Consider the following 11,094-nt stretch of genomic DNA (forward strand, 5'->3'; position numbering starts at 1 on the left):
CATCGTAAGATAGTCCATTGGTGCACAGCCGGGGTCGAACCTGACCTCAGGGATAAGAGTCGCACGCTGAAGACAAAAAATAAACCTGTTTATTAAAAAAAAGAAAGACGCACGCTATAGGGTAAAAAAAGCTACCTACTAGCCTTAAGACCCATACAATCTTAAAGTGACAAATAAACTGAACAAAGTAGTATATAAATTGGAATTATTCAAAAATAGAACTCAAAGCAAATTAACAACACAGAACATAAAACACGAGGCAATGCAACTTAATTCGTGACAATTGACATATCAAAAGTTAGCTTTATTTTATTTTGAAAGACGTTGCTGTAGAAGCAAATACATAATTTGAATACAAGACTAGTGTTAAAATGCTTGAGACGTTGCGTGAATTAATATAACTATTATACGCTTGAACGTGATAGAAATACGAATCTGTTGACGTCAACCTTGATCCAATTATACGGTAGACATAGATAACACCTATAATAAAACAAACAAAATCTCAATAATCAAAGAAAAAAAAGAAGATAACTTTCTTTTAAATAACAAGATACTTTTTAAGTATGTACTGCTGTGTTCTGTGGTTGTAATTAGCCCTGGCTCAGCAATATGCTAAGGAGCAAACTGTTCTACAGCGCTGGTTATTCTGACAGAGACTTTTTTTTTCTTTAAGGAATCTCGCTAAGAAAACAAAAGAAAAGGTCAAAAAAGACCAAGGCAGCTAGTTAAATATATAGTGCGTCAAATATAGTGTTGAATGTAGAGTGACATTGTTGCGGGTAAATAACAATTGACGTGGCAATATTTTAGATTGTTATTAGGAAATATGTTCATATTATTAATTTTTTTTTTCTTAAAGCGCAAATCAGGCCACAGATCGATTAGGTAGTGTTCTGTGGGAGATACTGCGCGTACCAGCTCCTTCCACTTGACTGTATTCACTCTAAGAAATTCAACTACCAATCTGTATCGTAGCTTGCATTCCCTCGGCGTTGCGTAGAGATGTGGTGCTCTCTGCATTTTCTACCGCATTTACCATGGAAAGTGTATGGAGGAGTTGTTTGGATTATTTCCTGCAGCTAAGTTTCATCATCGAACGTCACATAATACAAAACTCAACCCGTATCACCTCGACGTCCATCGTTCCACAACTGAGCTTCATTTGAGGCCGCGTCTTTTCTATTATTCGGAATCAATTCGACGTTTGGTCCTTCAAGAAAAGAGCGTACCAATTTCTAATAGGCCGGCAACGTACTCGGGAGCGTTGATAAAAACATTGAAGAATCAAATTTCGATATTGTGAATATTTCTTAACACCGATATACCCGAGTTACAAAATTTGGGTGTTACTATTAAAAGTTAAGGCTTAATAAGACGCCTTTACTACGGTGATAAATTTACATTAGCTATCACTTTGAGAGGCTTTAATACGTAAAGCGTATCCTTAAAGGGAACTAATGGGTTACTTATGGAAGCCTATTTAATGGCTATAATATATATAGCTGAACGATTGACATATTTTGTAACGTGATTTAACATAATTCGGTCATACAATGAATTGACTTGTGTGATTGTATATATATACTCTTTTTTATGTGATAGTCGTCAAACGGACACTTACATTGCCAGAAGACTCGCCGGTGTGTTGCCGGCCTTTCAAGAATTGGTACGTACTTTGTTGACACTTTTCACTCTTGCATTGAATTTTTTATTTCGCTTTAATAGGTATTAATTAAAGTCTAAAAAAACGTATTTTGGCAAAAATTTGACAACGTAACTTAACACAAAGTTTAATTAAAAACCTTAAACGGAAGGAAGCCTCGGCAATGTAACAATAGGACATAACGATTGGGGAACACTTAAGAAGATTACCAATGCTTTTGTTCAATTAAGCATTATTGGGGGTTTGTTTTTAATCAATATATTGAAATTGTATTACGCTTCCTAAGAAGAATTGTTACGTCATCAGCATAGTACAGTGGTATCTCGACATACAAGTTTAATTCGTTCCGTAACCTTGCACGCCAAATTTCTCGTATGTCAAGCAATTTCCCCCATTGAAAATAATTGTAATGCCATTAATGCGTTCCAGCATTCAAATACCATATCAGTTGTTTTTTTAAAGTGTTTTTGAATTAGAATATTTATTTATATAATTATTTATGTAATCTTACAGCTTATAGACATATTATGAGGCAAAACTCAACAATACAGAAAGCCAAAGCAGATTACATACATATTCAATATAAATGGATCAGAAAACACGTAAGTACATTAAAAAACTAAATGCTTAAAATTTTAAATAACTACTTAAACAAAATGAGAGTCATACCGCTTCTTGAAGTACTTTATATTTCTTTATTTATGTTCATAAGTGTACACCTAAATGAATAAATTATTTTTGAGTTGCCGCATCTGGCACAGATATGACGCGCTTCATTAAACTGACATCGAGAGGCAATAAAAGAAGAAAGGTAAAAAGTAAAAATAATTATTTTAAACTTTATACAAAGATTTGTGGCTTATGAAACTATTACTTCATGAAGTAAGTCAAAAAGCACTTTAAAAACTGCGTAGAAAGTTTATAGTGTAATAGATTTCCAGCGAAAAATGTTCACCTGTCCAGAAATTCCAAACAATAGCTTCCACCCACCTTCACGTCAAACGTCAGCTTATAAAAAGCTCCTTGTGAGCTTTTCAGTAAAACACTGATCTTTATTATATATTTATAATAATGTTGAAGTACGATAGTTGAGATGTTATTGATGACATAAACTTTGTAGTAATAATTCAGGCAGGAAGGTTCAAAATTTCTGTGTTTTGTTCAATTAAGAAAAACTGTTCAAATTTTAGTATTTTCGCCACACAAAGAACCTTATCTATTAAGAAAGTAAAGTGTAAGAATTAAATTTTTGGACTATTTTATATTTATAGAACAAGGGCAAACGGGCAGGAGGCTCATCTAATGTGGTACCGTGCCCATGGACACTAAACCGAATGGTTTGCGAATTGGTACGCTCTTTTCTTGAAGGACGCTGAGTCAAACTGGTTCTGAAATAATTTAGATGGCAGCTGGTTCCACATAGTGATGGTACGTGGCAAAACTCAATGCCAAGGGATTAAGGATATAAAAAACCTTTTTTTAATAAAATGTTTTATATATAACCTATCCTTTCAAATAAAAAAAAACAATACATTCATAAATTTACAAAAAATACATTTGTAAGTTTCCAACAACATTTAACAATACAACAACATTCAAAGAATTTGTATAATGTCACAAGAAAACAATTTATAAATCAACAACGTCAAAACACGACCACGATAACCATCCTTTCTGTCCTATTCTTCTCTTTTCTATTTCCCTACCCTCGGCCGATTATAAAATGTACAATCCAAATTCCCTGTAATTTGTAATATGTCTGAATTGCTGCAGCTGATACCGCAGAATTGTATGCAACCGCAAAGCCATAACAAAAGTTATCTGGCTCGGAACATCGGAAACTTAGTGAAAATCGGAAGTAATTTATTGTCCCTTCTACTTTAACATCAAGCTTTCATTCATAGCAGTCATTTCGGATAAACAATTATTGTAGAAGTACAGCCTGTTCCTGGGCATGTGCCTTGCTAGGGAGAATAGTATAGTATTAGAATTTAGTATTCTGGCAGTGCGAGTGTCCATGGGTGGCGGTTTCACTTAACATCAGATGAGCCTCTTGCCTGTTTGCCTCCTGTAGCATAAAAAAGTTGTAAATAGTTCAAGTTGATCTTAAGTTACATTCCCCCCCCCCCTCTCTTCTTTACGGCGCTTAACGGCCTCGGAGAATCTCTAGAGAGTTATCCAGAGTAGCGTATTCGCCCTGTAGCACGCCCAATAGAGGCCTTCTTCCTGCCTCTCATGCTGGGCAATCCTTTAGAGCGTGGAGCGCGTCATCGACAACACAGGTGGCGTTACAGCTTGAACAAAGAGCTGCCAAAACAGCCGTGTCTGGATGGTATATATTCAAGTGGGTAGCTGAGCCTCACAGATAAGAGAGGATTGTCCTAACTTCACAATATCTGTGCAAAACCACAGAATATAACTGATTTCCACTAGACAAATTTACCTTTGCCAAAAAACCCGTGAAATAAATAGGTATAATGCTGGGCCACTATTCTCACGGGGAGTATTAGGCTTACGAGCCTAAGTTTTCTAAGAACGCTCAATTCGGTATTTAACTGAGCGAAGAACGTAAGAATATTCTTGAATGTGTGAAACTTAGAATTCCCCGGCGGTGCGCAAAGTTGACTTAAGCACTTTTGGATTTCTTTGATTTTACTTTTCTTACGTACATGAACCCTCTTTTCAACCTTAATTTTACTTGCATTAAGTAATAAACAAAACTTAGTACTGGATTTTTTTTGTTTAGATGGATTGTTTAGTCATGATATTATTTTGTTTACCTTCAGAACTAATGATGCATTACGTAAAACCAACAGAAACCGTTTCGCGTAAAGAACACAAATATTGTATGAACTATACAAAGAAATATTAAAAAATGATGGTGTGCAGATGACAGAAGGATTTATTAGAAATAAAGCTTAGCATAAAATATCGTGGGTCATATGTTATTAATAAATTATATTTGATATCAACAATAGGCCTCCGAAAAACGCGAAAAAAATGTCTCATTGTGCTTAATTGAATACTACAGAATACCACAGAACTATAATAATATTTAACATATACCTGAAATAGGTAAATATTTCTGTAAAATATTTCAAATTTTTTAGCTTCTTCAAATTCTAGTTACAAGCAGAGGACTCATGTTTCAAACAGCGCTACCTGTCAGTTGTCACTAATCACTATAGCTAAGATATTAGAGCTCGGTAGACACCTAATTTAATTAAAATTATATTGCATAATTTTCTTTTCTTAATACTTTTAATCCATAAATCTAATAAAAATAAAAACTATAAATCTGTGGCCATAGGTCGGAATATGATACATGAAATTTCATTATTTTATAGGACAAACAATTAAATTATTAAGAAATCTTAAAAGTCTTACGAAATAGTCCCTTAAAAGAATAAGTCATACTAAGCAAAATGTACTTATCATTGTGTTATCTATGACCACAAAAATGTACTCTGTGGACAGCCTATTGTAAACTCTTTAATCTTTGGATGACAATTGACAATTTCATTTGAGGTTATGCATTGAATTTAATGTCAAATAGTAACAACAAACTAAAAAGCTTACTGAAAGTTAAAACAAGCTACAATAACTTCGATTATAACGATTTTTTAACTTAGTATAGATAAATTGTGTTGTATTCGAACATAAAAATGCATCATGGTGAATGTAATGAAAGGAGTTCTTGTTGAATGGTAAGAATATTACTAAATTGTTTATTTTTAAAAATATATGTATTAATTATTTACACATAATGTTCTTTGATTATAAAAAATAGATATATGAGAAAAAATTACTGAAACTATATTTGTTTTAGTACTTTAATAGAATATCACAGCCCTAACAAAGGCTGAATTGCACATGCTACATTTTAAATAGTCAACATTAAAAAGTATTTAAAATGATATTTTACTCTTCAATATAATCTAATTCAGGTGGAATGTTGAAGTTCTGATCAATAACTTCATTTTCCATTTGAAAATTATTTTTAATGTAGGACTTAAGAATATAAATGTTTTCAGTCCACCTGTTAATTGCAGACTTGAGGTCCTAAAAGAATTAAAAAATAATTTGAGTCTAATTATAAAACAATCATTATGTGGTAATTTTCATGACACTTAATTGAATATATCTTTAATATTAAGACCAGTATTATCTAGTAAAATAATATTATTTAGTTTTTCTTAAGTTAATATGAAAAACTTGTGGACACATATACACCTATAACATTAGGAAATACTAACTAGCAAAATAAGTATTTGATCTAAACTTTTTAGAACAACTCACTTCAGTTTCTGTTTTTAACTGGGCAATGTATTCAGGGTCATTGTCTCTATATTTCTGCAGTTCCTTTTTTAGATCATTTTGCTTTTTCATAACAGCCTCCAAGGTTGCTAATATTTCGTCACGCTCAGGGTTTTGTTGACGACTTGCCTGTTTATATAAAAATAAAACAACAATTGAAATTAATCATAAACTTGAGTGTATCTTGTTAAATAAAATAATGTTATTATTTTACAAAAAAAATTAACCCCTATATTAAATAAAATTATGCCAATTATAATACATACAGATTCTGTGGTAAGAGTTTCTTCTGCCTTCTTCAACTTTTTTATTGTTTCATTTAATTCAGTTTGCAAATTTATGAATTTCCTTTTCTTAGCATTTTTAGCTTTACTGAAAATTATATTTGAATACTCTTTGAAACTAAACTACTATTGAATTAAACCAAAATTAACATTCAACCAAGGTGGACAAAAAATAATATGAACTTTGGGGATGATTCTTAACAATTATTATCTTTTTCATTCATTCAAATGAAAACTGACATGTGTCTGCACTGTATCATAACATTATAGTTACCTTGGAAATGACCAAAAATAAATAGAAGTACCAATCTTCTCGCTGTCCACTAAGTGATCATCTACTAAATTTTGAATCACTTCCTTAACTGATTGCATTGTTATACCTTTCTGTTTAGGCGCTATCTTTTCTAATTCCTAAAATCAAATTTCATTGTCTAGTACTTTTTATGATAATCTTATTTTAATTATCGTAACTAAATTTCTATAAATTGAAAAATACTAGTACAGAAATCAGCCTATGAAGCTTATTCACATGCAGAGATATTAATGTAAAAATCATTTAATATGTTTACTAACTTTCAGTTGAAAAAAGTCCTTGCTGTTATGAAATATTTCCAACATTCTTACTTTCTTTTCTTCAGCACTCAGACCCCTTTTCTTCGACATTTTTATAATATCTGGAAATGGTTAACTTCTCATTACATTGAGGTTTTTCATCATCATGTATTTGTACTTAGTAAATCTAGTATAATAATAAAAATAAAGTAAATAATAATAAAAACTGCATTCTCTCAAACCATTGAATAAGACAAAATCTTACTTCACATCAAAAAACAGTCAGTAACATTGTTGTACAATGTAGATTACAACTGGCGTGTTAGTTTTAAATATTTGTTAAGCATATAAGTTTTCCAATATAGAACTTATTTTAATGCGAAGGAAATTTAATATTTTTCAGTGATCCAGCTATGAAACAGTTTTTGTTGCACTTAGATGAAACATCAGCCCTAGGTAGAAAATTTATCCTTCAAGATTTAGACGAGACACATCTATTCATATCATCTGATATTGTAGAAACTTTACAAGCAAGAGTTGATGATTTAATGGATCAATTAAGCATACCTGTACATGATAAGGGATTGTAAGAATAATAAATATGGCATCAAGAGAATCAGGTGATTTATAATATGCAATGTAATAAGTAAAATATATTTATTAAAATTAGATACAACTATAAAAAGTTGCGATATAGTATTGAGTATATGCGATTAATTGGGACAGACTAAAATACAAAATTTATTTGAATTCTCAATTTTCAGGAAGAGTAAAGGATGCAGAGAAAAGAAGAGTACTTGACGATGCAGCAAGAAAAAGACGCGCACGTAAAGCTGTGGAAGCCCTTGAACAGGATAACTTCCATGATGATCCACATGCGGACCTGGTTATGTCAAAGAAAGTACCAAAATTTGCTGATTCTAATGAAAAACCGACAAGAAAGAAAAAATCAAGAAGTGCAGAGTACTATAAATTAAGGTTTAGGAAGACATTTGGACAGTTAGTTGAGGAAGAGGCTAGTTTTAGACCTGAACCTCCAAATTATTTGTCTGCTCAAGCACCACCTTCTAAGTAAGTAGCAATATGTTATATTTCAAGTTAGGTAAAGAAACCCTATATTTTTTTATTTTAAGTTATAGGATAAGCTTGTGGAAGTTAAATTTCGTTTTAGATCAGGGAAATAAAACCAAACCTATTTATAGACTAATAAATTTCAATTCACTATAGACAGCGTATTATACGCTTTTTACTTTTATGTAAAAAGTAAGGTTTTAATGCTTAAATTAAGAATTCAATTGTAATTTACTTACATTACAGATTTCCTGACCGTCACTTTTGCGCAGTGTGTGGTTTTATTTCAAACTATACGTGTATTTCTTGTGGGGCTCGATATTGTTCTGTAAAATGCCTTGGAACGCACTTGGACACGAGATGTCTGAAATGGACGGCATAAAATAAATGTCTTAATGTAATAAAAGTTATTTTCGCACTACCCAACGCCGGCTATTTTATTTTTCCCGCCTTTTAAATTGTCCGGTCACTTGCCACAGACTATTAACTTAAGTTATATTTAATTGAACTCCATCTAGTGAGCAATATTTTATAAACAAAACTGTTATATCGCCATCTGTTAGTAAGTAGTAATAACACTGTCAATATTCCTGTTTATTGTGTCTCGCACCATCTAGTGAGAATAGTCTCAGAATTTGTAAGTTGATTCTGGTACTACTAGATAGCGCGCAACATCGTAAGTAATTATTGATTATCGCAAGATTTTCAAGAGAAAAGGGTGGATTTTTCTGATGATTACTAATGAAATTAATTTTCCGAGGGCGACTTTTTTTATTTTGATGATTTCTGATGTTAGATTAAATACATACCTCTACTGTCCATGGAAGTTGCAGAGCTCATACCACGAAAGATCTAAATAATCTTACAGGCAAGTACAGACCATACCAAGATAATCAGGTGACTCCTAGACTTTCTACTAAAATGGGCCCTGAACTAATTAATACTTAGTGTAATCGTTATATTGACCATCTATGTAAACTTCACCATTGAATACCTACTGTTCTACCCTCTCTGTTATTACAAGGGCGATTGGTCACATTTGCGATAATTTAACATTTGTGTCCACAGCTGTCCTCGATGTTGCTAATGAAGGGTGTAATGTTTACAAACGATTACTAAACAAGAATTACTAACAATATGCCGCGCTACTCTTTGTTTTGTACGCGTTAATCGGAATAATAATTGCTATTAACTAAAGACATTTTCGTATACAAATAAAAAAAAATTCAGTGGCGCAACAACCTTTTTAGGTTTATACCTCAGGTTTCTGTATATTTTTAATGATCAATTAAGTGATCAGCCTCATGTGCCTGACTAAGGCAAACCGGGTTCCTGACGCTGTTTGAGCGAATGTTAAATACGCATAGAAAGAAAGTCCATTGGTGCACAGCCGGAGATCAAACCTGTGATCTCAGGCATGAGAGTCGCCTGCTGAAATCACTAGACTAGACACTAGACCAACACTGATCACACAACACAGACCGATTAAAGATCTTTCGATAATTTCGCCCATAAAAAACTAGTCCTTAATTTCATATGTCATTTTCACACGTATCAATCTTTTGTTGACATATTATTTTTATAAGTACCTATCTGAGTGTCTTCCTTGTTAAATGTGTGATTTTTTTTATGCAACAGGAGGCAAACAGGCAGGAGGCTAACCTGAAGTTAAGTGCCGGCCATCGACACTTACATTGCATTGCAATGCAAGTGCGTTGCCGGCCTTTTAAGAATTGGTACGCTATTTTCTTGGAAGACCCTAAATCGAATTGGTTCGGAAATACTTCAGTCGGCAGCTGCAATCCATTAAAATGTGTTTTCTTTAAATGTGTAAAAGTTAAGTTAATAAAAGACACTATGCGGTAGAAGATGCAGAGAGACCCCACATCTCTACGAAAATCAAAAGTGTGATGAAAACAAACATAAAATAAAATGTTGTTACGGCGTTCTCCAAAGCCCTTTCTTTACTTACTTTAGAAGTTTCTTCTATTTCCTATTTCTGAAGATTAATCTTATTGAATTTAATTATCTTTGTATGATATCTGTCTATTAATAACCGTAAAAAATTAAACTATTGATAAGCGTCAAAATATAAATATTTTATCAGTTGGTCATGGAAGAGAACCAATTTTAAATTTAAGCTTTATTCGCACGCAAATTGCTTTTAATCATTCATCTCAAGTTACATTATTGATATAGATTATGCGAAGGCGGCATGTGTTACTATCAGCTGTTGGGGGACCGCACGTGCTTCGATAATCGGTACTGTCAGTTAAATAAAAAAAAATATTGTCTATAAAGGAGGTTTTATTTGATTTTTTGCGATTACTACTCCGACCGTTGAACGTTACCTCGAAGTGAAGTTCGATTACAAAATATGACGAATCTTATAGTACCCCTTTTAAAAAAAGATTTTTTCCACAACCCTACCCATTGCGAGGTTCCGGTGATAGTGAGAAAGCGAGATGTAGTATAGTATCTTGTACAGTAGAATAATATAATGAAGTATTATGTCGTGCGTCAACTGTCAACGCGTGTCGCAATCAAAGTCAAAATCGCCGCCGTTTTGTCTTTTACATTTTCATTCCGGTGTCTTTTTTATTACCGCCTAAACGCAATTACTGAGCACTGTCAAATTGTAAATAAATAATAATATTAATACCGTTTATAAAATAGTGTTTTGATACTTCTTGAAATTTTTATACGTTTGATTAATATTCACTTAAACTACTATCATTGACAAATGATCATGAGACAGAGACAGACAGATAAATCTGAAGCACAAAACTAAAAACGTAGTGCCACTGATTGTTTTTTTTTATACGTTGATTGACACTTTGAATACAAGATAGTCTATCTATCAATCAATTTAGCGTTGGTATGTCATGGTATGTCTAATCAAAGACGCTAAAAATATTATTTTCATATAAAAACGGCTTTATTCTAACTGTCCCAGCCGGTCTAAGCCCAGTGTCCTTGTATGGGGCATGGGAATAAAAAGATGCTTTAGAATGTATAGCTCATGATGGGAAAAGTCCTGATGAGGATAAAATCCTGTTACGTAAGTATAGCCCGTGGCCGTCTCACATAATTTTTACATACGCCTCATGATATTCTTTGTACAAGGGGATTTTCTGACATGATAATTGATATGACATTTGCATGTATAATTTTCTATATGGCTGAATAAAAATAAAATAATAA

At 32.6% G+C, this 11,094-nt stretch overlaps 2 protein-coding genes across 2 annotated transcripts; both read left to right on the forward strand.

Moving 5' to 3' along the window:
• Window positions 1-5,200: 5,200 nt before the first annotated feature.
• On the forward strand, window positions 5,201-7,409 carry LOC110994725 (general transcription factor IIH subunit 5). Its single transcript, XM_022261536.2, has 2 exons — window positions 5,201-5,373; window positions 7,223-7,409. The coding sequence occupies exons 1-2, from the start codon at window positions 5,339-5,341 to the stop codon at window positions 7,407-7,409; spliced, it is 222 nt and encodes a 73-aa protein (XP_022117228.1). The 5' UTR covers window positions 5,201-5,338.
• On the forward strand, window positions 7,297-8,316 carry LOC110994724 (zinc finger HIT domain-containing protein 1). Its single transcript, XM_022261535.2, has 3 exons — window positions 7,297-7,439; window positions 7,584-7,890; window positions 8,137-8,316. The coding sequence occupies exons 1-3, from the start codon at window positions 7,421-7,423 to the stop codon at window positions 8,270-8,272; spliced, it is 462 nt and encodes a 153-aa protein (XP_022117227.1). The 5' UTR covers window positions 7,297-7,420; the 3' UTR covers window positions 8,273-8,316.
• The last annotated feature ends 2,778 nt before the right edge of the window (window positions 8,317-11,094 follow it).

The sequence above is a fragment of the Pieris rapae genome, chromosome 21 (assembly GCF_905147795.1).
Source record: "Pieris rapae chromosome 21, ilPieRapa1.1, whole genome shotgun sequence".
Taxonomy (NCBI): domain Eukaryota; kingdom Metazoa; phylum Arthropoda; class Insecta; order Lepidoptera; family Pieridae; genus Pieris; species Pieris rapae.